Source organism: Channa argus, chromosome 9 (assembly GCF_033026475.1).
Source record: "Channa argus isolate prfri chromosome 9, Channa argus male v1.0, whole genome shotgun sequence".
Classification (NCBI taxonomy): domain Eukaryota; kingdom Metazoa; phylum Chordata; class Actinopteri; order Anabantiformes; family Channidae; genus Channa; species Channa argus.
This window is the reverse complement of record NC_090205.1, coordinates 11,705,285-11,733,282: the sequence shown is the minus strand read 5'-3', so window position 1 is coordinate 11,733,282 and position 27,998 is coordinate 11,705,285. Positions and strand designations below refer to the sequence as shown.

At 38.7% G+C, this 27,998-nt stretch overlaps 1 protein-coding gene across 3 annotated transcripts; it reads right to left on the bottom strand.

Annotated features, from left to right (window-relative positions):
* Nucleotides 1-45: 45 nt before the first annotated feature.
* On the bottom strand, nt 46-27,746 carry mgat4a (alpha-1,3-mannosyl-glycoprotein 4-beta-N-acetylglucosaminyltransferase A). Of its 3 annotated transcripts, XM_067514924.1 has the most exons (17): nt 27,593-27,746; nt 26,859-27,192; nt 16,383-16,550; nt 14,718-14,858; nt 10,704-10,837; nt 10,559-10,605; nt 10,353-10,466; nt 8,856-8,931; nt 7,574-7,688; nt 6,947-7,077; nt 6,746-6,853; nt 6,592-6,666; nt 6,329-6,447; nt 4,902-4,980; nt 4,484-4,544; nt 3,951-4,063; nt 46-2,310 (listed from the first exon to the last, which is right to left on the bottom strand). In XM_067514924.1, the coding sequence occupies exons 2-17, from the start codon at nt 26,950-26,952 to the stop codon at nt 2,284-2,286; spliced, it is 1,602 nt and encodes a 533-aa protein (XP_067371025.1). In that variant the 5' UTR covers nt 26,953-27,192; nt 27,593-27,746; the 3' UTR covers nt 46-2,283. The 3 variants fall into 3 exon arrangements, with proteins under 3 accessions (XP_067371025.1, XP_067371024.1, XP_067371026.1); XM_067514923.1 differs by having other exon boundaries at nt 26,859-27,740; XM_067514925.1 differs by lacking the exons at nt 16,383-16,550; nt 26,859-27,192; nt 27,593-27,746 and adding an exon at nt 13,591-13,752 and having other exon boundaries at nt 14,718-14,857.
* Between the last annotated feature and the right edge of the window lie 252 nt (nt 27,747-27,998).

The window sequence follows — 27,998 nt, the reverse complement described above, 5'->3', positions numbered from 1 at the left end:
GCATGAGTAACAAAAGTAGAACAAAATCACAAAAATGGCCATGACTTCTAACAACTTATCATTTATTTCAAGTTATCAATGAAAAATGATGTCAAAAATCATCAGAGGCAGGCACATGTACAAGATGAAGGCACATGAACTGATGGGTGTATGGAGTTTCAGAGCAAGGGCAGAGTTCCTTTCTGTATCCTGTCCACTTTCCCCTATGCATTCAGTTTGTATGTGGATGTCACACATTGTGCCTTTCACAGCAATGAAAATGTCTTTCCACTTTCAAAAGATGTTCCAGCCTCAAATAGTCCATAAAGGGCTTCCTCCATTCATGTCCTAATTAAAAGAATCTGATTAAAATACAGAGCTTTAGTCTAAATGGTTTTGTCAGGGGGTGGAGGAGCCACCGCTGACACACCTACCTTGACCCATTTTCATGCCAATTCCAGCAAACAGCACTGCACTATCCCCTTGAATTAAACTACTATATAAAATGAATGAAGTTCCACTTAGATCCCACTCACACTGACCACATATCAAACACAAAGTTCAATTAACGGTTAAGTGTGAAAAAAAGAAAAAGTGAGAGAGAAAGAAAGAAATACTTATTAAATTCATTTACAGTCAGTGAAAGTACTACACAACCTCATAGCCAAACCATATTACAAAAAGGTGCACCTTGCAGTAATCAGTAGTCTTAATATTCTGTTCTATCAAACAAACGTGTCATTGGATCAAAAGAAATAAAAAAAAAAACAAAAATAATAAAGTGGATTTGGAGGAGCCAGTGAAATGAACACTAAAATGTAAGCACAATGGTGATATGTGTGATGGCAACAAAACAGTGAAAAAGCAGTGCAAATCACGCCGTTTTACATGATAAAATCTGATGTTTTTTTTTTTTATAATTTTACCTCTTATTCTCAGCATGAAATTTATTCTGATCTTAACATCCAATTGCCAATTAAACTAAGATATTTTTTAATTATTAGTATATCCAGCAAAGTGTAGACAAAAGAAGGAATAGACTGGAATAATGTTGAGACGATCTCAAGGGGCCTGAATTTAAGGCACATTTTTCAATTCCAAGCCATAGCTAAGATCTATTCATATATTTCATTCATTATTTTGTTTTGAAATGAAACATAACATTTCACTTCAGGTTAGGGGAAATGGTTTTAAACTGAACAAAGCTGCTTGCTATGTGAAGAGAAAGCCAGTTCACAAGAAGCTGTTACAACAAAAATAAAACATACAACAACAATTTAAAAAAAAGTACACAAATAAACCAAACTCTGAACTACCATAAACATCTCTTAATAGAATAAAAATATATTTTACCTCTTGTACAAATTAAAGATTTATTTCAAATAAATTAAGTCACCTTCATAGATCATCAGCTGTAATAATATATCAATATAACAATTTACTCCTTCAGGAAATGATGCCGAGGCAATGTCCGATTGGTTTACTATAAATGGACACCGAGGTCAAACACGGCCTGTCAGAAAGGAGGTGAGATAGATATGGTGTCATGGTACTTCTTGTCTCGATCCGCTGGAGTCAACACCACAGAATCTGGCCTATGATCAATTTTCACCGACTGGCTATGGGCAGGATTTTAGAACAGTAGGCTCATCCTGAGTTTGTCTTTCAGGACAAGTGGAATATTTGAGTGTGGCTTACAATACTCCAGGAATGAAGAAATTATTTGTTTGGGCTGGTGTTGATCTTGAGGTCCATTACCTCTGCAACTGGCCATGACAACATTCTTGACCATGATAGGCTTTGCTGAGGCTCTAGTGACAGTGCAATACCCCAGCTAACCCAAAGGAGGCAGCATTGATTTACAGAAGGATTTGGCAGCATCTAGTCGCTAGTTGCCAGGATGACTGCTTCTTCTCCAGCACATGATTTTTCCTCTTCATCTAGGCGTTTTCTGATTGTGTTCAAAGCTGCTGAACAACATAGTCATTCTGAGAGCCACACTCTGCTGTTGTTCTTTAAACAGTAGTATTCACATTCTCACAAATGATTAAGAGCACAAAAGTTGGGGAGAGATGCAGAAAGAAAGAGAATTCGATCAATGAGAAGTAGAGTAACGGGGTATATTAGAAAGAGCAGGGGACAGAGAGGTAGCATTCCTCTGACGAGCTCAGACGAGTAACTCTAGTGGGCTCTAACCATTTCACTATTTTGCTGCTGGTTGCTAGGTTCCAAAGGCCTTGCATAAGCAGTCTAGGAGATTTTGGTCCCCCAAGGGCCATGATTCACGTGCCCCCTCCAGAACAATCAGCCAGTTATCCTCTTTATATGTATCTGCAGCAGGAGAGCAGAGCATCACATGTTAGTGCAGTAAGAACAGGATGGCAGTACACCTCTGAAGCAAGTGGAATTTTTAATGTGACTGTACAACACCTCACGTTACATACTCAAAGGGACTGAATTTTAATTTGCTTTACCTCCAAATGACTTGAATTGTGGGTGTGTCATGTAGTGGTTTGACCACCTTTTTGTTTTTACCATGGGCATGCCAAGAAACCAACATTTTGTTATATCAGATCTGGGCCTGTTTCACTAAGCGTTTGAGGATGGGAAATTACTCCTAACTAACCAAAAAATAATAACTTTTTACAGAAAACTTTTTTTTCTTTTAACTTTTACAGAAATTGTGAGGGGTGCAATGCCTGCTGTGCACACTATGCAGAACCCACTAAAAGTGCAGTGAAAGTTCAAGTGCACTAAAAGTTTATTAGCAGGGAAGATTTAGCTTTCTGCCATAATAATCAAATTTTGATTGAACGTACCACAGCACAGAAAATGTGCAGATTCATTAATTTCTCCACCATGCATTATCCTGTAATAATGACAAAAATAAGCTGCACTTGTTTAAATCACTTGTTTAAATGCTGTTGGTGGAGTCAGCGACAACAGCACTTAATAAAACTGCACGAACAAGGACACTAATAGAAATGTTATCACAGCATTAACGATCATGGTTGTGGACGCAAACTATATCATCCTTTTGTGGATAAATTATATATAAACACAAACAGCTCAGGAATCATACGTGAGAGTGCAATAAAACATTTTTATCATGTTGCCCAGTGTGTGATACGAGGACAATAGTAGTGAAATGGGCTGATGAGAATATGTTCACACAGGCTTATGCTATACACTACTACAGAAATAGAATTGATATAAAGCCTGTCTTATAGCAATTAATAATTGCATCTTCTGTTACCAATGTTTTACAAAACAAAAATAAACCCTTCACTTTAAAAGTAGCTTATGGCAGTACACAAATTTCTCACTGTCAAAAACTAAAAACCTGAACTCAAAAAAACTACAGTACAATGTGTCACTCCAATCTTTAATTTGCAGCTCTGTATATTGTAAAATAGTGACATCATGTGATTTTTTTTCGAGAAGTCATATTCTTCACTAAAAGTAAGTAAGTAGGAAGCATTATTAATAACTTATGTGTTACTTTGGGGTGGATGCATTTTTAGTCCTAACTTCAGCGTGATTCACATACACTTAGTAAAAACAGGCAGAGTGCCACTTGCATTTGAGGCCCTACATCAGATTCACATTCAATCATCCAAGTATTTGGCACTGTTAGAAAGGTCTGATTAAAATGAATAAGTTTTTAATGTCTTATTTTACTTCACAGTGTCTGCTTCTAACCGCTTTGTTAAAATAAAATAAACTATAGTTCTTAACCTCAGTACTGTCCTCCACAACAAATAATCCCAAATAATCCTGGATGTGTCTGCAAGTACAGTTATGCAACTTCCATTTCAAAATAATCAACCCATTATGATCATGCGGTAGTTTGGCACCTTAGTGCACAGAAATATCAGATCTGATTGACAAATAAACAAATAAAACAAATCTGAATTGTGAATTAGGTACTGTAATGTCAACATAGCTGTCGGGTGCAGTCTTTTTCTTACCTCACTGAGAATGGCCCAAACAGCTGAGTCTTTGAGGACCGAAAGTCGAAGTGCCACAACAGGATTGAAAGAAGGATCTACAGCCCCCTCTGCCATCCCCTTATCAAATTGACCTGAGTGTTTAAGGATACAGAGTGAGCACCCCTCCAGTAACTGACCAGAGACAGAGACATATGAGTGCAAGTGTCAAGAAATGAATACTGATTCACAACAATTGACCCAACCAGTATGTTTTAGCACATTGCCTAAAGCATTGCCAAAAAAACAAAAACAAATTAGAAGCTAAATTAAAACCAGGATAGAAATAGCTACATAAAGAATATGTCAGTAAAATAACAATACAGAGGTGACTGAAGAAAGCGGAAAACATTGAAGGATGAAAATTAGAAGGGATAAAAAAATGCTGTGACTGAGAACATTCCACACACTTGTAAACTATCTCTAGGCACCATCAATGTGTGTGTGTAATGTAGCCACAATGTTGTAGTGTGTCTGTACGCAGTATAGAACCACAGACCGTCCAATCCACTCACCGATTCTGTAAAAACGATCCTCTGTTCGTTTGCTCTTGTCTTTGGTCTGAAGTCCAGCTTCCTAAAACATGAACAAAAGATGAAAGTAGAATAAAGTGTCAAACATTAATCGGAGCCTTAATTATAAGATCAATTTCTAATTTGAGCAGCACTTGAACAGATAGCTAGCTTCTGTGCTGACACTGAAGGCCAGGATCAATATGTCAGAAATATATTGCCACTGGCAAAGAAAACAATTGTTAATCTTTATTCAGTCAATAATCAATACCATGTGTCCCTAAGAGCACCCACCCAGTGTAATCTAATCGGAAACATTGAACATTACACCACAAAAGGGCAACAGCGAGTGTGTATGTGCACGTGTGTGTGTGAGAGTGAGAGTAAGAGAGAAACAAAGAAAGCGTGGGCATTACCCTACCGAAACAGGCAGTATTTCCACAGTAGTGTTCTCAATTTTGTCTCCGGGGTGCTCCTGGTTACCGCTGCGAAACAGGAACCTGTCAATCAAACTAGGCATTATATATTATACATCAAATTTAAATATTTTATTTTTTTAACATGGCAGAAGCTGCCCAACAGAGACACACAGCCCATCAAGGTTCTTGTGTGATAGATGTTACATGTACAAAAAGGTATTTAAAAAGGTATACATACATCTTCTGTTCATGGTTAGAAAAAAAAATTCAAAGCTCTCATATTCTGGTTACAGAGAGAAGTTTCAAACAATACAATATTCTGTCCTGTATTTTTACCCTTTTAGACAGGCGGCTATAGCTCAGTTGGTAAAGGCAGTTGCTTACGGACCACAGGGTGAGTGGTTCGATCCCCGGCCCTGGCTATATGTCGAAGTGTCCCTGGGCAAGACCCTGAACCCCTAACAGCCCATTCCCCCTCCCCAGCGCCGGTCCAAGCCCGGTAGAAATTGGGGAGGGTTGCGTCAGGAAGGGCATCCGGCGTAAAAACTGTGCCAAATCAACATGCGGACAATGATCCGCTGTGGCGACCCCAAACTCACGGGATAAAGCCGAAAGGAGAGTAGTAGTAGACAGGAAACGATTTCAGAGCAACTATATGATGGTATAAACTGAAAAAGCATGAGAACACAATGTTGAGCTTGAAGCTTTGGATTTAACCGTAATAAATATCAGCATTCAAAAAACAAATACGCTTTTCCCTTAATTTATCAGGGTTGCTTTCACGTTTAGATGAAAGCAAGGTTTGTGTGTAATTATATTAAATGTTAAACAACCAAAGAGTAGGAGACAGATCAAGAACACAGACCAGAGACAGACAAGCAGGAATGCAGTTATTTCCTGACCAGCTGCTGATGAGATGTTGTCTAATCAAAAGAGCGATACAGACTAAGCCGGTGTAATTGGTCACTCAAAAGCAGACCCAAACCCTTGACAGTGTAGACTGGCCCTTTCCCACTCGCTTCCACTTACTTGAGGACTAACTGATTCTCACACACTCATGTTGATCTAATGTTATCTTTACCAAAGAAGTGACACAATCACAACCCATGACTACATGACTAAATAGTGATGTAACTTCTTTTCTGGTCTGCTCTTAGCCAAAGCAGCAGTCTGGTTATCGACTCATTTTATATTTACTGTCTTTTTCTACTTCTGCTCCTCAGAGAAAAAGAGTTTGGCCTGAGAATGCTTATTTTAGAGCGCTCTCATTAGCTCAGACTTATCCCCTGAGACCACACACACACACACACACACACACACACACACACACACACACACACACACACACACACACACACACAAAGAGCTGAAGGGCAGGAGGAAATTTTAAAAATAACTATAAAATTGTAAATCTAGCCTTCACATTTACCTCTCAATGCTAACTGGTCTGTCAAATTTAAATAGGATGTAGTCGCTTGCAGTAGGAGTGACGGCCCAGAAAAAGTCCTCTCCTAGGTACGCCTTCTCCAGTGTATGACCCTGATACACCTGTATAAGAAAACACATTTTGGACCATTGTGATCAATAATAATTTAGGGAATAATATTTTCAATTAATTCTTTTGTTATAGTTATTCATATGGGCTAGACAATGGAAAACTAAATATGGGGGATGGAAACTCTAAATTAATACCTTCATTGAAGTCGAAACCTCAGCTGGGGGGTTGACATGCATCTTGTGGAGTAGTGGCTTCAGGAAGTCTTTGTCCTACAGAAACAGAGTGGGAAAGTCTGTGTTTCTACAAAGGAAATGGCCTCCACAGCTGTTGCAGATGACTGAGACTCACTGTCAGTTTTTGGATTTTCCCGGCAAGAGAAGAATGAAGTCCCACGTGCTGAAATAGGGAAGGTCTGAACCGCACACGCAGGCTTGATTTCTGACGCTCGCAGTGTTTCTGGAAAAAAAAAAATAGAATAAAAGGTGGGGATGAGGCACTTCCACTTAACCCATATGATGCTCAAATCCATACAGAAACAGTGCTGAATACCGCATCTTTCTCTGGATTGCAGACTTTCACCCAGAGAATGTGATCCAGTAGCCAGTCGATGGGTTTCTCCTTATAGAACATGAAGATGAACTCAACAATGAGGTTTAGGTCTGGAGCCTGGAACATTTTTCCTGTAGGAAGTAGATTTTGAGGAAGGTTTATAGGAATTTATTGATCCTGCACAGTCGCACTTGTAACAGGGATAATTAAACCATGAACCATGAACAAGTACTCTCAGCAAAGTTAATAAAGATTCAGATGAATAATTTAAAGTTGTAAATCAATTGATGGCATTATCATATGTATCACATAGTGTAGATAATCACTCACATAAAAAAAAGACTATTAAAGCCATGACATACACAAAATAATCAACAACAAAAAAACTGTTCAACTAGGATGTGCTTTTCCTTGCCAACACATGTTACTTTTTAATAACCACAATGTTTCCACAATGACATATATCACTTCATATTCTTTTTACTGGCTGGTCTGGATCTGTCCATGGCATATTTGAGTCATTTATGAAAAACCCTGTTCAGAACGCAAATGCCTTGTCAAGTGTACGCAGATCTGACAAAGCTCTGGTGAATGCGGAGTACTGATCGGGTGCTTAATGTATTGTACCAATGAAGCCCAGCTGAGAGAACTCCAAGATCATCCAGTCCTCTGATGAGAGCTGCAGAGCAAAGTTCTTCATTGTGGCAAAGTAGTTGGGCTTGGCCACAATGTCATCCTCCAGCTGAAACAAAAAAGTAAAACATAAAAAACAACTTTAAAGAATAACTTTGTCATTTTGTAAATATATTTTTTGTCCACAGTAACCATAAATATGTTTAACCCAACAGTGAATCTTCTCTATTCACATTTGGTTAGTTGTCAGTTTGCAGCCTGGATTCACACATTTATTGGTGCCACAGACCTCTGTGGGTGAATGCGTAAGAAAAAAAAATGTTTGAAAGAATCCAGTCACACCACTTCACTGGATTAAATATTTCTTCGCTCCAAAACCAGTGATCTTCCATTTTCAAAAAACGTTGCACCATATGCTCTGATTTAGATTGCGGTCGGTAAACTATGCATGCGCAACATATAAAGTAAAATTACGTAGACTCTGAAGATTGTAGACAATATTTACAAGGGTATTTGTTTTCAGAATGAAGAACTACTGTATGTAATCAGTGGAGCGTTATGGCTGGCTGGTAATAACAAATGAGCAAATCCAGGCTGCAGGCTGGCAACTCATGAAAAGTGAGTAGATTGTGGAGAATATGATTAATGATTGTGGACAATATGATTAATTTTAAAAAGACCAAAGTTAGCTTTTAACAATTGGAGTTTATTGCTGATGGAGAAGGAAGGCAACAAGAGGGAGTCTCCACTATGTTCAAACAGGGACATCACTCAAGTGAACTAAAGGAGACTGCTGAGCTGATGTGCTAAACTAGAGTAGCACTAAATGTCAGACAGACAGTACCTCCTCTCTCCAGATGAGCAGAGACTGAAAATGACAACCCGTGCATAAGACAGAAGGGTGGGAGGTTGACACACAATTAAACATGACTGTTTTTCAGCATTTCAAATTTGCTGAGAGTAAACATTTATATAAAGATTTCTAAATTGGATGCCTTGTTTAGCCAAGAAAACAGATACGAGTTAAGAGGATTAGGTTAAAAACGGAAAACAACACTGGATGTGATGAATGACTACAACAACACATTTTTTTCAAGTACTTGCCATGTTTTAATTTGCTAGGACATGCTCCAAAATAACAGCGAAGCAGTGTTTGTCAGTTATTATGCTTTTACGCTGATATTTATGAGTAAATGTTGGCAGAGCCCTTGTAAAAATGCAGTATGATAAGCTGCATTTGGAACATACATTTACTTAATCATCTATGAGAACATACCTGGACATAATAAACCCCTTTGCTTACAGCATACATCATGAGAAAGGAATAGTCCAGATTTTGCTTCGTTCGCCATCTGAAAAATCAAATATCATAAACATTTACAATAAAAGTATGCACACATGAAAACACATACATTTATTGGAACATATCCTCAGATATTATACCTATGGAAATTATATCACACACACGGTTTCATTAAAAAAGTAAAACTGTACAAAGCTAGTACTCCCAGGTTTAGGGAATGTTCCAACAGCAGGCTCGCTGAATAATTTATAAACCAATGCTGTCACACGGATTATTTCATCTGAATGATACACTGATGATGCACTTGTTGCAGTCTGACTCATTGCTGGTCACCAGGTGCTGTGTAGAATACAGATTTTCTTGCTTTTAACACTCTAATCAGGTAAACAGATGCAGCAAATGTAAAGGCATGGATGTGCATGCTTTTAAACTCAGCCAGGTAGTTAAATGTTAATGCAGTTTAAGCAGTGAGGGCATGTAACAAGTTTTCTTCTATACCACTGACTGGAGTGTATGGACAGACAACTGTTTTTTGTGGGTGTGTAAAGTAAGGAACTTAGAGTCTGAAGGGTTAAGAATTTCTGTTTTTGAGTCTAGCAACAGTTTGTATTATGTGGTGAATGAGATAACGGTCAGGAAATGTAAAGAAATGTACGCCCACATCCAGGGAGTGTTTCTTTATCACTGCACACCAAGTCAAGAAATAAGGGGGATTTTTCACCATAATTTTCCCCAGAGCCACAATACTGTTTTGTGTTGCTGCTTCCATTTCATGTAATTTAGACACTGTGTTAAAATTGAGAATCCAATTTTTCAATACAGATGTCAACCAATTAAACAAGTAAGGCTGGAAACAGTAGTTGTATTTAATATTAAATGTGCTGAAGTAAAGCCTGAAAAGAAATATGGCCAAATAATCAAAGTGTCAACTGTATACCAAATATCGGTGGTTATATTAGATACTAAAATAATAACTGCTCAGATGACCACCGGAAGCATCTGTGCTCACAAACACCCACCTGCAAACATTAAGACTTCTGGGCCCAAAAGGCTTGTACCAACGTACAAACTAAACACTGTCAGCACAAACTGCACCAGAAACAGATTTCTAATTTATCCAGTTCCTAGCTCACTATAAGAGAAGATAAGTGCAGAGGATAATAAGAGTGAGCAGTAGAGAGAGAAAGAGTAGAGGGTGCTGCTGCTGATGACCTTGATCTGACTTTGAGAAATGCCTGTGAAATACTAAGTACCTAGCTAGCCTACCTAAAAGCTCTTGTTTGCTCGCTCCCTCCTACAATCCACCTGACTCATCCTTATACTTTTTTTCCACTCTCTCCTGCATTTCTTATCTTCCATGGTTGTTTCTCCACAATTTCCATAATGATTTCTATCACATTTTGTCTAATTAAATGTTGGAGCAGCAAATACACAGATAAAACAGATGTCATGCCTAAGTGAAGTAATTACCTGACTCTATCTCTGGAGTCACCAAAAGTCTCTTTGAGGTTGGTGAGGTCAGGGTAATAGGCAGCTGGTGGGGAGATCACCTCCAGCAAGCCTGAACTCAGCTCTGTAGAAAACCTAAAGAAAAAAAGTCGATCACATCAACACAGACTTTGCACGTCATCACAGTGTCTTTTTTTCTCCTTTACAATTTTGAGAGGTGTATTTACCCTTTCTCCAGGTCGGCAACGACACTATGAACATAATCCACGTCAGTCTGCGGAACCAGGAGGACAGAGACATAAGTCAAAGACTTTATTCCACTGTGTAGAAGCATCATGTTATGACTCACATTGTGTGACTATGAGATCTCACCTCCCCAACAAAGACAATAATGACACAGTCAAGTTTCTCCTCTGGTGACAGCTTGTCAATTAGAGAACGCAGAGTCTCTGACAGATAAGACTTCACCTTCCGCTTTACTGTGGGGATCCCCATCACCATGGTAACTGGAAAGGGGACATGGTATGAGGTGAGAAAAGGACGTGTCAACAGCCCCAGGGGTTGCTGTAAAATCAAATCCACGATTTCAAAATCTTTGCTGCTAGACATTGAAGTATGACACGAACCTATACCATGCTAAATCCACAAGAACAGAAATTCATACCCAGAATGACAGATGGCAGCGGGAAAGGATGACTAATAGAGGTAGTCTGTAATGCATCTTTATTATTGCACCAAGAAATGTGGTTTTACACCAACCCAACGTTTTTTCAACATTACAATACTATCTGGGTATTGTATGCATTTATTAAATACAAAACAGCCCACAATGTAATGTCCACCTGCAGCCAATATAGTGGTGACTGGACTTTAGCCACTGGTAACAAAATGTTATGCTGCCTGGCGACATCAAATTTTACACAAGAGCAATGTGCTGCTAAGTAACTTTATTAACTTTCTTACCATCTAAATAAATAAAACCAGACAGACCAACAACAGTGACTGAGGGTCACAGAATATCTGTCCCTTAAAGCAAAGGTTTCAGTTGACTGAATATTTAATATATAGTTAAAATGTTTGCAGATAGGTGATTATGTTGTCTGAATCATCTCTAATTTATAAGAAAAACTATGCTAATAATTGTGTTAGCAAAACTCCCTCAACTACACCAACTTGAAAACAAAGAAAAAAACAAAAAAACAGCCCGTTACAGACACAAACCACTTCATTTTACTCACTAGTACAGAGAGTTTATAGCAAACCCACGCTGTGGGAATGAACACATTATCACGGTTTCTCATAAGTGAAATAAGGTAAGGCAGCAGCATGGCCTTGTCTTGTTTCTTCTACCCTATACACACTGAATTCAAGTTGTAGTAGCACAATCTAAAAAAAGCTTGATGTTTTGCATGAAATGCATGAAGCTTTTCTAGGAAAAGGTGTCTTAATGGTACTCTCAAAAGGACTTGCCTCATAGTGATTGTAAAATTCATCGACTGGGCCTAATGTGTGCATGTGTTTGTGCTCCATTAAAAAAAGGAGAAACATGAAACATTCTGATTCCGCTGATGTCAGGGTACAACGGGCTTCTACAGAGACACAAAACAAACTTGAGGTTGAGAATAAGGGAGCTGCGTAATGGAATGAGGAAAGGGTGCAATCCTCCAGGGGGCTCTATGCAGCATGGAGAATCTGTCCCAGCTTTGCTTTCTGTTTCTCACACTGAGCTCCATGTCATATAGAGACACCCACCACCGCCACCACTAAGAAAGTAGGTCGAGGATGAAAGGAGAATGTGGGAGGAAGGAAAAAAGACAAAGAGTGACAGAATAAGGGAGGGTGGCAGACAGTGAACGAATGATAATGCATGCAAGTGCAGCATGAGCAGCCGACTCCAGGACTGCCCCTCCCCATGTCCCTTTATCAGCTTGCCTGCTTCACTCTGCCATCCTTTCAGCTCTTACAGGTTAAAAAGCAAAACAATATCAGTTATGCATGATTCCTGTTGAACTAATAGATTTGACATGCCATACAAATGAAAAAAGCTGGTGTTTAGCTGTATTTATATATTTCAATGTCCAGCAAAATTCAACCAGCTTGAAATTTGCTTAAATCTAGTTAAAACGGAAATCTGTCCATTTTCCAGATTAGAGATCACAGAAACACACTATTTAGGACTAAGAATGGCTTCAGGAAGGGAACTAACATCACTAATTTTTTCTCACTCCAATGAAGTCTGGCTTAACTGTATAACCTTCAAAAAATATAATATAATTTTATACTACCTATCCAATTTAACTAATAATATTTTCCCCATTTGTGATAAGGTCAGAAGAGTTTAGAATCTATGTTGATGTATGTATTACTTAAAAGAAATGTAACAAATATGGATTTGTTATATTTATACATACATAGTATCTTTAAATCTAGAAAATTTCCAATAGACAAAAAATGTTTTAGATTATGTTTTGTCTAATCTTAGATTGGGTTAATTAATTAACTGAAATTACAACTTTTGTCACCAAGTATAAATTGATTGTTCTACATCAGGATTGTCCTTCATTTAAAAAAGTGGAAGCAAAAAAAAACCAAAGCAGGTTAACCAGTGAAGGAATAAAGCAATAAATTATGCACAGCGAAGTTTTACAGTATAGTCAGTTGATAATTTTGTTTCACACAGAAGTAAAACAGCAGTGCAAGTAGTTGGAGGAAGTTGTTGAGGCATCGCAATCATGTTACTGCATAGCAAAGGGGTGGAGTGAGGGGAAATGGGTGGTGGGGGTGGACGGAAATGGGTGGTGGGGGTGGAGGGAAATGAGTTGTGGGGGATAGTGTGGGGGTTAACGTTCACATGATTCAGACTCTCACAATGAGGGTGTTTACAATAAGGAGTAGCTTGCACAATATGTATCTGAGCAAACACATGACTGGCTACACTCTCCACAGGGCAACAGAGCAGTCAGCAGCAACAAAAACTGAAGATAAAAAGGTATTCCAACTTTGACAGAATAGAGGGTGAAAATATATTGTTATTGTTTATGCATTTTACGAGGATTCAGTCAAACCTCACTCCATTCAGTCTGTGCTCTAAACTAATTTTCCCCGTACTCTTTTCAATTTAAAGTGGTATTGTGTCCTAATTTGCATCGCTATAAATATCGCAAAGTCAAATATGCTTAGACCAGCAGAGAAACAAGACAAAGTAAGACTCACAGGCACACAAAGAAAAACAATGAGCAAAAGAAAAAGAGGAAATTACCCAAATTAAATTGAACCACTAAACTAAAACTTGCCAGCAGCCAATCAAGTGTGTCATGAGTGGTGGTGGTGGTGGAGGGATCTCTGCACCAGTTGTCTGGCTCTGTAAACCACCACAGCACAGATCAATGATCACCTCCCGGCAGCAAGACCTCCAGCTTGGCTGTGGATTCCAGTGAACACAATTCAGTGGATTATATTTAGCTGATGAGAACAACATGGTAGGCAGCAACAAACTGTGCTTCATCTGAAGCATTCTCCCTAAGATTCCTAAGAAAAATCCAAAAAAGAAAGCTACAATCATGTCTGCACCTGTCAGAAAACCAGGCAAACTGGAAATGACTAGGGAGGATGACAAACTTTGGTCTTGAATTTTTTCCTATTTACTTTGCAGCCTTGATACCTTGAACTCATGCCGCAAAAGGGCTACAGGCCGTTAACAAGGATGCCCTGTGGGTTCTAATCTTTCCCTGCCTTCCCTTCCTCTGTTTTGTCTGAGACCTCCGTTTCTTCCCTCAGTCATTGGTATTAGGATTGTGGAAACAACGTTTAAGTTCTTCAGTGCCTAAACAATATTGCATCCCAATTCACTCCACCTATCAGACTCTTGATACGCAAGCCTCTTTTAGAGACTTGATATGGCAGATACTGGATGCTGTAGGCTTGTGTTTAAGAAGTAAAGAGAAAAAAAATCTGGTTTCTGAATAAATTGAAAAAGCAAAACTGGAGTGGAACAAACCACTAGTTTATTTTTCTAATGGACATTTCTTTGAAAAGCACTTAAAGAAAGGCAACAGCGAGTCTCACTGAATCATAAAGAAAGAAGAGATCAAGAGAGTGAAAAGGCAGATATCAAAGTACCAAAAAGGAGAAATAAAAGCGTAATGCAAATGCCTGTCCAATAACAGTTAGGTTACATAACAGGAAAGATACTATTGGATAGCTCAGTACACAGAGGATACTTAATGTGAACTCATCACCAACTGAAACTTGATTCTCTTCCTTGTGTAATTATGCTCTCTGCAGATTTTAACATGTTTGTGTAGGATAAGCATACATATTCTGGGGAAAAGGTCTCCGAGAATTTCCTATTAGTCCTTATATTTAGTGTGCATATAAGCGTCTCACCTCCTGTTCGGCCGAGACCAACCTGCACGGCTGGTTGCAGGCTGCCCTCATTGTTAAGTAGATGAGGCAGGTGGTGGTAGATATTTGGCACCTGGAGAGGTTTCCTACTCGCAAGCTCCTTCAGTAGTTTCTGTGTCTCATCTAAAACAAGCACAGAGGAACAAGTTAAGTGAAGTCCTCAGTTACATATAATGGTGATAGGAGTATTGCTAGTGCTGCATGATTAATCTCAACTGCAATGTCAGGCTGTGCAATTATAGAGCCGCAAACAAAATCAGCAGGCTAATAAAATAAATAACATGACAACATATTGAGGGTTTTTCCCCATCATAGAATGTCTTGGTGCAGTTTCTAAGATGCAGAGCATCTTAACTCAAATGAAAGGAAAAGAGAAAAATGGCATTTTGGCAACATATCATACTAAATGTAAAAACAAGAGTTTTAGTACATAAATAAAGACCAGTGGCTTGATTTCAAGTTGAAAGGTAAGGAGGCAAAAGGAATGACCTGAACCAGTAATCAGTGTGAATTTTAGTGTGATTAATTGGTGACATGCTAATGGCCAAGGTACCAACTTATATATCTGTAACTTAAAACTCTGGATGGCAATTAAAGGGCTCCACCATATCGTAAATTGCAATAGTTTCTCGTCATAATAAATATGTATTATTTAGTGATAATGCATGTATGCGCTGCAATATGGACATCTCACAAGAGCCTACAAAAACGAACATGGTGGAAGGCCAAGAAAGACGTACTGGAAAATCAAAACAAAACAACATCAACAAAAGAAGAAGCTTCATCTGTTGTTTGGAAATTGCTCAACAACAAATAAGATGTGAATCAAATATTTTGGTGTCGTTTGTGAATCAAATTTGTTTCCCTAACTCAAACAAGAGAATATGAAGAGATAATCATGGTATATGTCAGAGCAATAATGGTAACAATCTTTATTTAATTCAGAAAAGTTTGTCAGCATCATCTTAAAATTCACTTTTGAGTTGTATGCAGTTGCACAGCAATAAATTAGACTGGTGTTTGAAGTGCCACCATTTAACACTAGAATGCTTAAATAAAATGGCGATGCTATAATTACAAATCCATAATATATTCAATGGCTGGCTGTGGGACCCAGTCCATGCCGGAGACTTAAAAAAAAATTATAAAAATAAAACAAATATAAAGTGAGTGTATAAGTTCATATCATATTACAGTATTATTGATGTTTGGTATTGTGGAAGTCAGCTGGAGCTATTACATAGTCATGTGATTTCACCGTCACTACACTGACAGATAACTTCAATTTAAAAGCATTACATAGGCATAATATGAGTTCATTTTAAAGCTGCCTGACAATGTGCAAAACAAGGTCGAAGATTTGAGGGTTGACTGGAACAAAAACATTGGGAGAATACAGCCACACCAAAATTGTAAATTGAATAAATCTGTTGCACTTCATTAATAATGAGCAATCTATTATGTGTATTACCATTTCACTTTTCCCTTAAGATTTTGTGGTTTAACTGAACTTTAATATAATAAAAAATATTAAATAAAATTTGATTTAAATTTAATTTAATAAAATAAAGAAATTCAAGCAAAAACTTGTGTTCACTTGACAGTTTAATAGAGTGGAATTTTGGAGTCGTAACTTGTTTGGGTTACCTGAGAAGTTTGTGAGAGCATCTTTGCTGCCGTTAGTCTCCGCAATGGCACGTCTGAATTGCTCGAGAATGTTGTTGAGCTCAGACGAGCGTTGCAAAGTCCTGTGTTCTGCCACACGAAGACGCTCTTTCAAAGCATGGAACTCCCGCTGGTATGCTATTAGCTTTTCTATTAGATAAATAAAAGCAAAATATGGTGCATTAGCATGTGACATCCTGTATAGGGCTAAGTAACTGTGGGAAAAGCAGTTCAGTGAGGAAGGAAATTAACATATTGACAGTTGCTTTTACCCATAAGGTAGAACCAAAACAAATAAAACTATACTTTAAGGACTGCAAAGCAGTATGTCCAGTAAGTGGAAAGTCCGTCAGTGTGGGCAGGCTAAGTATAAATGTTTCAAGTTAAATTAGTGAACTGTTTTGTTATCTTTTACTTACATCAAAAAATATCCAATGTAGCAGCAAGTAAAATGGCAACAAAACCTTCACTCGAACTCATTCAAAGCTGCACATAAACGAAATGTGTTATTTAATTGGAACAAAATATTATTCATTCATGCATATTGCATACCAGACCATTTTCAACCCAAGTAGTTATAGTGATTCAAAACTGGATTGCATTTGTAATCAGCGGCAGAACAAATAAAAGTGAACTTTATTTGTGATGGTTTCTCAACAATTTTACTAGAGCAGTTTGAAGAGAAGTACATCAACTCTGTAGAGAACTTCAAGACAAGCTGCTAAGGGAAGGGAGACAGCTGACTTGTCAATTACCCAGCAAGCGTCTCTCAGACTTTGCACAGGTGTAAAGAATTTGACTTGTCAGAAACCTATGATTCAACTCTCAGAAGGGGGAATTTACAGCCAATATTAATTGCTGGTTTTAGCTGATTTTACATTTGAGCTTAAAATATAAAGGACCCTTTGGTAAGCACTTATCAAGAAACAGATATTTAGTGGTTGGTATGAGAGTTTGAAAGTAGCTGTGGAAGACTGACATCACAGATGCCTTGATGTACAAGCTTGATATACAGTGAGTCAGTCTACTTGCTTTACTTTATGTTTTACTTTAAACTTATTTTAGCATTATTACCTAGTTTAGTTTAAATAACAACTACAAACTGTTTTATTGCTTTGTGTATAACAAAGCCCCTTCTGTGCTTTATAAGTAAAATTTATTCCATAAATATTTGAACATACTCCTGATTTGAAAACCAAGAAAATGTGACTTCCTTAAAAATTGTCTCAGTGTCAGCATTAACAGTACAGATTCTATTTTGGTGCAAAATATGAGGTACAGTGAGAGTACAACATAAAATCCTGGGTGCCTATATATCTGTGCGCACTTGGGGGGAGTCTGGATTTGGCCAGTCTTTGATCTTCTGCTGCTGGTAGATTTATTGAGCCCTTGTGGATAAGAGAGCCCTTACATACAACAAAGTCCAGACTCCCTTTATCTTCCTGTGTCTGTCACTATGTTTGACTAAGCTATTGTTCATCCATTGTGCCTTGGCTCCTCGTTTACGCAGCATTTTACTGTTATTTATGAATATGATTTTCAAGTCCCACAGACAGATTTCACTTGGCCTTAGCATTATGACTGGGCAGCTTCAAACTAAAACAGACTTTCATCTTCTCATCAGTCCTTTGATTATAGGACTCCAAGCCTATTGACAAAGTCACGCCTGTAATCCCACGGTGCAAACAAGCTAGAGACACAGCAGGAACAGAAACAAGTAGAAAGTGAAGCTTACATTTTGTTTTAAATGCACACACACATATTAAGTCTGTGCTGATTCTGTATGTAAAGTCATACAGTATGTTAAGTTAGCCCTAGCGCTGTATAACAGTGTTCACACAAGTCACTTGACATAGTGCTATTTCCTATACATATAATTTGACAGACTTTACAAGAAGAGCTTAATTTACTGAAAAAGACAAAAGCATTTTGCAAATACCTAACTACAAATTAGGCGTACCACCATCACATTCAAAAACAGACTGAAAAGGGAACCTGCTTTACTGATATACAGCCACTGCGTAACTAGATAGAAACATGAAATGCATTAAACAATTAGAACTACCTGAGGCCTGGAGTCAATCTACACAATCTCATTATTCTCCACTCTCTAGAACATGAGTAGTGGGGGAAGGGCTAAGTGGCTTTGCTCTTACTCTGAGCTTTATAACCTCCTCCACTCCTACTTTGTGTTTACATTCAGACTCTTAACATTGGCTTCTTTTCTGTCTACATTATCTACACACCAATCTTCTTTTACTTCTATATCCCTTGATTCCATATCCTGAGATACTGCGCCTTGACATGTGTTTTCAAATCCTTTTCTCCATTTACTTGATTTATTAATGAGCTTGAAGAAGTGGGGAGTTGGATATATATATTGGCTATTTAACAACATGCTCACAGTTAAGTTCAGTTTTGGGTAACGATCCTTCTTATTAAATTGATTTTTAGTGGTTTTCTCAATTTGCCATTTTGAGAAACAATAAATACCAGAGAAGGTAGATAAAATCAATATTCAGCTATTATGCCATGATTGTTGCATGGCAGTATATCAACTCTACAGTTGATGAAGTTCTGCTTAACATTAACATGTAACCAATGTTACCTCATTTAAAATTGCAAGGGCCTCTAAACAATGTTTAAACATAGAGCTGATTACTAGCTTAACTTAGCTGATTACTAAGTGATAAAATGATTGTTAAACTTATATCGAGCTTACTAACTAGGACCCTAGTTATAACTTTTTAAGTATGTGAAGACTGGATGTCTGAGCAAAATCTGACAGGCAATGCAATTTAAACAATACTCTTAACTTCACAGTTTAAGAAAGTACAGGGATGATTGCTGTGCTGGGAAATACTTTACAACCCTGAACTCAACAGGGTTTTATCAGCTCATCAAAAGCCATTGCAGTGATCTCGCCCTTGACCTCACTCTCCCTTGCTGATGTGTGGTGCTGACAGTGGGCTCATGATTGCTGATGAGGAAGTTGGGCAGTTAGCATTTAAATAAGTGAGAGTTGCAGCATATATTATGCAACTGTCATTCTTATAGTATTTAAGTTTCAGTTTTCCACCACATTTTCAAAATGAAATACTCAACAATCTCTAACATCACCCAAAGAAATAACCAAGAAATCACTTGATAGAGTAGATTATTTTACTTTACAGAAATGGGCAAATAATTTAGTGGCCCCTTGTTTTGTTTGCCCTTAATAACCACAACATTGTAGAAAGCAGAAGCACCATTTGTCATTTGAGGGTATCCCAACAAAAACGAGAAAATTGGTGATTAATTTTTCTAGAAATACGGGCTCAGCTATTACTCAACTACAGAACATGAACAGTGTTGGAAATTGTGGAACAGTTAGTTACATCAAATTACAAATTAAATCTACATATAATTAAACATTGAACTCTAGTCATTGGAACTCACTAAAGCTTAAAAACAGTCTTGCTGTTTTTATAATGAACTAATGTAAACTGTATTGAGTAAATGATGGAAAAAGAAGCTAATCATTTCTGAAAATACATTTCTGTACATTGGAGAGTGTCTGTTAGCTGGTTTTGAGCCAGGCTTAATGCTTTCTTATGTAAAGCCTTTGTGCTCACCATAGCTAGCGAACTGCCGACCATACTTTCTATTTAGATCCAAGATTCAAGATTCAAAGTGTTTATTGTCATATGCACAGACAGAAAGCATGTTTCCCTGGACAATGAAATTCTTATTTTGCCGTCCACAGTAAATGTCATAAGTGAAATAAAAATAGAAAAAAATAAAATAAAAAAATAAGACCAAAAAAATTAAGAGCAATAAAGGTGAGGTAGTGCAGTTCTGAATAAGGCAATAAAAAGTGAGGTAGTGCAGTTCCAAAATAATGAATGTGCAAAAGCAAAAATATAAATCAATGTAAACAGTTATGTCCATGATTGCAAACTCTATCAGCTGTTTAGGAGTCTGATGGCAGAGGGGAAGAAAGAGTTCTTCAGTCTTGAAGTCCTGCATTTCACACTTCTGTACCTCCGTTCTGAGGGTAGAAGTGTGAACAGTCCTGCTGGGGTTGGGAGGGGTCTTTGAGGATGGAAGCAGCTCTCCTGTGGACTCTGCGGTGGTAGATGCTCTGCAGAGAGGGTAGTGGAGTCCTGGTGATCTTCTGCGCAGTCTTCACCACTCTCTGCGGTCCATGACAGTAGTGCTGCTGTACCACACAGTGATGCAGTTGCTGAGGATCTTAGGCGACATGCCAAAATTCCTCAGCCTCCTCAGAAATTACAACCGTTGTTGGGCCATCTTGACCAGCTGCGTGATGTGAGGTGTCCAAGAGAGGTCCTCACTGATGTGGACACCCAGGTATTTAAAATTACTAACCCTCTCCACTTCAGGCTCCCGGATGAACATCGGCTGATGCGTTCTCCTCTCCTTTCTCAAGCCCACTATCATTTTCTTCATCTTGTCCATGAGGTTGTTGTCTCCACACCATGACACCAGACTGCCCACCTCCCTCCTGTAGGCTGCTTCGTCACGGTCAGCGATGCGTCCTATCACTGCTGTGTCGTCGGCGAACTTCAGGATGATGTTGTCCTTGTTGGAGGCGACACAGTCGTAGGTGAACAGGGTGTAGAAGATGGGGCTAAGTACACAACCCGGTGGAGTGCCAATGTTTGTGATGGCTTAAGTCCTATTACCAATCCTGACAGATTGAGGCCTGCCAATCAGGAAGTCTAGGAGCCAGTCACCGAGGGTGGGGTGCAGACCAAGTTTGGACAGTTTGTAGGTGAGTTTGTGGGGAACGACCGTGTTGAAGGTGGAGCAGTATTCGATGAAGAGTATCCTTAGGTATGAGTTCTTATTTTCCAGATGAGAGAGGGAATAGTGGATGGGAGCAGCGATGGCATCCGAGGTGGACGGATGCCAGCAGGGGGACAATGGTCATGGTCTTAAAGCACGAAAGAACATTGCACTGGCTGAGGGAGAGGTTGATGATGGAGGTGAGAACATCAGCCAGCTCGTTGGTACACGCTCTGAGGGCCCGCCCAGGAATGTTGAAGTTTACCGAGCAGACATGAAAGCTGTCTCAATGTTTTGTCCCTCACCCCAAAAACAAAACAAAAAAAAAGTCCCCAAAACCAAGTGAAATACAATAGAATTCAAAGCAAAGATGAAGAAATGTCATGTGACCTTCCAGCCTTAACCACAAGTTTTGCATGTCTAACACTGTCGCTGAGTCATTTAAATACCTCTTTTTTTAGAAGTGGCTAGTTGAGAAATTCAGCATCTACAGAGAATGCAATTTTCTTGAAAACTTTAAACAAAAGCGTTTTTTAAGTTGTTCAGCAAAAATTATCAGCCTCCATTGGTTATTTCTTTCCTTCAATCCATCAACTTTTTTTCAAATTTCATCAGCTCAGAAGACTGTCTCAATGTTCTGACAAAAAGTATATTTTAAAAGCACTCCACAAAATACTGTAACATTAGTTATCTTGAAAGTTTGGGTAGCTTAAAAGATGCCATATTATTGAATCTTTTGTTGTGGACTTGCAGCTATAGATGCCACCTGCCAGATCTAAGGGACATGCATGCGAAACATGTAGAGTAATGTACGTAACCCTCAATTGGTACTCCTAGCCACATGGTTCGACACTGCAGCTGTGCAGCACAAAGCATTTTAACCAGGTCGTCATTTCCTGAAACGAGCAAATGTTGCAAACAAAGTTTTTAAATTAAAAGAAAAAACAGGGAAATGGTTATATTATATTGGTGCTTGGGAAGAGTTGCATTGCAGAAGGTCAACACAGTGGTGATGTGGTTAGCACGGTCTCACAGCAAGAAAAGCCCTGAAATTAATCTTTCTGCCTGTGGCCTTTCTGTGTGAAGTTTGCATATTCTCTCTTTGCTAGCATGCATGCCCGAAGAGATGCATGTTGGGTTAATGGGTGACTGGTGATTGCCCATCAGGTTGAACGGTTGTCTATCTATCCCCCTGCATTGGCCCTGAGATAGACTTTCAACATGCACAGGGTTGCAACTAGATGCACTTAACTGGAGCACTCTGAGAAATCAGCTTTCTTGGATAATCTGGGAACAACGTTTACATGCATTTAAGAAGCCTGGTTACTGGTAATCTGTGTATATATGTAAGACTAACAAGTCTACTAACAAGATTTCTCCTTCACCTCAGAGTTGTTTTTGGGAAACGTGGCTCCCAGATTTTAACTGTATAGTGACAGAAAACACAGCTTTCTTACTTTTTTGTCATAATAGTCACGTCGCAGCTGAGTGACAGTGCAGGGGTTAAGTACAAGAAAAAAAAGAAAAAGGGGGAGCAAGCAGCTGAACTATACAGAAGCGCACTGCATTCACCAAAGACAAAACATTTGAGACCTTACCTCAAAATTACAAGATAAGTTTCTTAGAATTACAAAATAAGGTCATTTTTTATTTCCTTTGGTGAATGCAATGCGCAGCCACATATCCACAACAGGAGCTGTGACTTTTAAAAAATCTTTCGGGGAAAGTGGCTTTTATGGACTTCTATGAGGCACTCTGTTACTGTAGTTACATTTTCTGTGGAACTTTAGGTGGACACCATTTTGAAAATAAGGCAGCATCTGTCTTACTGTAATATCAAATTGGAAAAAAATAATCCTGTTATATGCATTTTATATACACTTAATTTTTTTACACTTTTTATTTACACTTAATCCTTATGACTTACATTCAGAAGATGAAATACACTACTGTTGCAGATCTTAAAAGTTCCTACATATTCCAACATAATTTTGACTGAACAGACATCAGTACATGTGAGAAATGATTTTGCTTTAACGGCCGTATAAGGTGTACCTCATTAAACTTTTCCTTAAAAAATAAATAAAAAAACAAGCGTACAACACACATAAATAATATTGCACACTCAGTAGTACTATTGATTTTTGGCTGTATTTTCCTGAAGATAAGTGCAAGCTGATCTAGGAGTAGGCGAGCGATATTCCCAAAAGGGCTGCAGAAAGAGATAACGCACACCTGTTCTTTGCAATGCACAACAACCCTTTTTCGTCATATATAAACGTAAAAAGAAAAAGATGCAGGGTAAAAAAGCTGCCCCTATGGCAGCTTTTCAAGACACTGTCAATGTTGCTTCCTTTTACCACTGGCTCATTGTTTCAACTGACCTCCATTCACTCATCCTCATCTACTGTGCTAGACCTCACAATCAGCTCCTGCAGGCTGCCGTCTCTCTTTGTGACAGACCACCATCTGACAGAAATAAGCTGAAAGCATGGCCCCACTCCGCTTACTCCTCTGGTTACACTTTGCTCCTGAAAAGCTTCGATTAGCCACAACTATTGCTCTTTTTTGCTGACTTCGCATTCAGGGATGTCACCAATCAATGGTTCCACAATACCCGGTGAGTTCTGAAGATCTAAGGCCATCAGAAAAACTACCACATAGAGGTAAAAGGGTTAGCCAATTTACCAGCTGACTGAGAGAAATGTACAACTTTCTCTAATAATAATTTTTTTTCTCAGGTTATGTTGCCTCTTACTAGATTAACAGTACTTTTTGAAAACTCACCTTCTTCCCACATTAGCTGCCTTTTTATGCTGCACTGATTGTGATTGTCATGAGGACAATTGTTAACTTACCCACAGTGCTTAGCTCTGTTTGGACGGCCTAATGGTTGTCTGGGATAAAGTTAGGTGGGTGCATGTGCGTGACTAAGCAGGATGCAAAATGAAAAACACTCAAAAAAAACTTTTATTCCATTGTCTCGCTACCTATCCAGCAGACTTTTTATTCCAGCCAACCTCAACCTCGTCTCGTCTTCTCTCTTAAGATTTGGCCTTTTACTTCCTCCTTCCTTCCAGGCCACTTAGGATTTCTCCAGCAGACATCCATACCTTACAATAAACAAGAACCAAATATAAAAGCCCATACAGACACTACAAATGAGAAAACACAATGTGCAGGCCACATTCTGTCCAATTATAATCAATAAATCATCTGACCTACCACCCTTCCTTATCTGATTACTCATTTATCCTCTTTACTGCGATCACTTGTGCTATTTTTGGTCCATTGTGTTTTGACTGATGACGATGGGGTAAAAAAACATGCTTCAAATGCAGAGGAAGTACATTGTCCGAGTTTATAGAAAGTAAGGAGGAAGTCAGATTTGAAAAAAAAAGGAAGAGTAGTAGGAGTTTGCTAATTTTTAGAAAATTGGCTGAAACCATAAGCAAAATATAGCAATCTTGAGCTCAGGTTGAAAATCACAAAGAAAGCTTTACTAAACCATTGAGAATAACACAAAACATATGTAACAGTATGTATTTTCAGTTCAGTTAAAATTTGAAAAAGGTACAGAGTACTAGCAGCATAATGTTTAGTAGTGCTATAACACACATTTCCTCGCTAACGAAATGTACATATGTTTTGTCAGTAGCGTACATTGTTAATGGGGGAAGCTCTTGTAGACTGTATAATCTTTATCCTGATAATCTGAAAGGTGATATTGAAACTGTACTTCACTAATATGTTTCCCTGTTATCCATGCATCATTTTAAATTGAACACGTATATTTTTCTTCCAACTATTTTACTAATATTTATAAGGTAAACAAACAAGCAAAAGTCATCAAGGGGCAACACTCTAATGTCAACTGTCTTGTGCCAGTAAACTGAAAATATTGGAAAAGGATTATTCTACCTAAATTAATGCATTCCACTCCAATCTAAAACCCCTGCATTGTTATAAATATTTAACCTGTTAATTACAATTGTTAGGGTCTAGTTGAGAAATAACCATGGAGATACCAGAGAGCAGTCTCTCGCTACGGAATGTGGCTGACTTCAACAGAAGTACACACTCTGGAGAGTCATTCAACATAGAGTGTTTGGACAGCTGACTGGCACAGCTCTTATTCACAGCAGTCAAGTGACCAGGAATAAGACAGCCTGTCATAAGCAAAGGTTTAGGCCCCTAAAAAATCCTCTACACCAGAATCTCACAAACAATACAGTAATTTACTTATATACTATAAATTCAATGCAAATATTTTCCATTCCAAAAATGTTTCATTTCCAGTGTGACTATATATCAGAGGATATTTAAATTGTACACACCCATTCTGGGGAGCACCAAGAAGAGTAACCATTGATGACCACAGGGAGAAGTGATAGGAGACTTAAAAGAGGTTTATTAAAAAAAATAATAATAAATTTTAAAAAATGGTACTTAAATTGGTGCGACTGTAGCTCAGTTGGTAGTTGTCGACGGACCACAGGGTCAGTGGTTCCTATGTGTCGAAGTGTCTGCTCAGGTGAGCACCTTGCCACCTTGCATGGCAGCCACCGCCACCGGTGTGTGTGAATGGGTGAATGAGAAGAAACATTGTAAAGCGATTTGGACAAAAGTGCTATATAAGCAACCATTTACCATGTTGCATTTGTCTCAAAAAGAAAGATAACGGCCTAGTCATGTGCGCAGAGAATGAGAGCTATTTGTGGCAGTGCCCTTCACATAATTTAATACCAACCGGAGTTTATGGTATAAATCAATACTCTAGCTTTCACAAGGCCTCTTCATTAGTGCTCCCCTACTTTTTACCTCTAAACATGCATATTCTGTCACATTCTGTAGTCCAAACTGAAGTAAATCTTTGTTAGATAAATATGCTTGCTCAATATGTTGTACAGCACCACTTGACCTTTGCTTATCACACAAATGTACTTTTATCAAACCATAGAGCACATGTGGTCCTGGTTCTTTGGGCCTCCATTTAATGGAAAAATACTTCGTCAAGCTCATAGGCACAACAATAATCACAGCATGAAGCTTTGGCTGGAATAAATCTAAAGGCTGCCCCATCATCATCCCCACATGGTCTGGGTCAAACCTGGCAATACACATTTATTTAATAAGTGAACCTAATGAGTGTTTGCCATAACTAAAAATATGAGAAAAGATATTTGATATCTGCAAGACGGGAAATGTCACTGAATTGTGTGATTATTGAGAAAAGTTGAACAATTTTGCTTCTCTCTTTTAATTGACAAAGACATACTAAATTATTCTGAACTGAGTGATATCATATCATAAGATATGAGAACGTCAGCATAACAGACCTACCATGCTTCCATACATAAGGGGAAACAGCGATACCATGAAATAAAAACATCCAAGGCCAATGATTACCCGCACCCCGCACACTGAAGCACGACGATGTGACCCAGAGGGGATGCCTTTAAATGCCAAACCTGGTAAACAGAGACCGGATGGGTTCGAAGTGAATTACAACACCTGTCGTAGGACAGCTACGACATGTTGCTGAACCCGGTCGACTCGATGCCTCCCAGCTTATTGACCAGGCCTGAACAAGTGGGGCTTCTTCTAAAGCGCGATCACATTTTATACCCGTGCTGTAAACCGTGATGGTAAAAACCTTCGACCTACCTTTGCCATTCTGCCACGCTGTGTACCAGGACAGGCTGAGGAAAGACGTGAAGAAAATAATCGCAGTGGCCACAGTTCCATTTCTGAGCCTCATCTCATTTCAGCGATGCCTCTCCTCGGCTGATTGTCGCGACCCGGGAGCGACTGTTGACTCCCTCCCCCCGTCTCTTTCTGCCTTCAGGGTGTTGACACGGGCGTGGGCACTGGCATATGGGGGCGTCAAACCATAAAACGCCCCAATTAACAGAACTATAAACAAGGACTTCTGGGCTGAGAGGTGCGTGCTCCGACGCACAGTCTCCGTCGTATCTTCTAGTTTTATGAAGTGATCGACCTGCACAAATCAATCACGAGTTAGACCTAAATAGCAAGACGTCTTACATGATCGATTACGAGGTTAGCTGCCCATACAATCCATTCTCATTTCACAGCGAAGCGCTAGCTACAAGTTACGGGCAGAAGGCAATTGAGAGTGTGACGGTTGACCCTCTGGGATAGGCTGCTCAGTCTCTGACGGCGTCCGGGAGGCTACGCCTGTAAATTCACGTTGCTTCCGCTTCAACTGGCAACAGATGTATAAAATAACAAATATCTAAATACTCCTCCTACTATGTCTTCATTGTATCCAGAAACATTTAGCTGTTGTGCCGCTCAGTGGACCTCCCGGTTGCGTGTGACACACGTTAATGTAGGTAAGCCGCCAAGCTATTGCTAACATTAAGTTGAAACTCCACCTGCTAGCTCCGCCGCTGATGTCACTCGAGCTGCTGCTGTTAGCACGACCAAAACAACCCAAAGGTTCCTTCGCTATTACCCGCGAATTAGCTACACACTAGAGGTCGACCATCTCAGTTAACATACGCTAAACCAAAAAAAAAAAAAAAACCCACACACCAACGTAAACTAACTAGCAGCGTCAACCTGTCAAGAATCGTTTTCCGGAGAGGATTTTCAAAATAAAGCTACTTTAGCTTGATTCTGGATGGACTTTATATATTAATTTAATATTAGTTTAATATATAAGTTATATATATTTTTTGTGAAACATACGTTAAAAAAAACCAAAACAGATCCGTTTGTACTGTAAAATGCTATGAAATACCAAGCCCCCCAATAACCCACACTTCTTCATTCTACAAA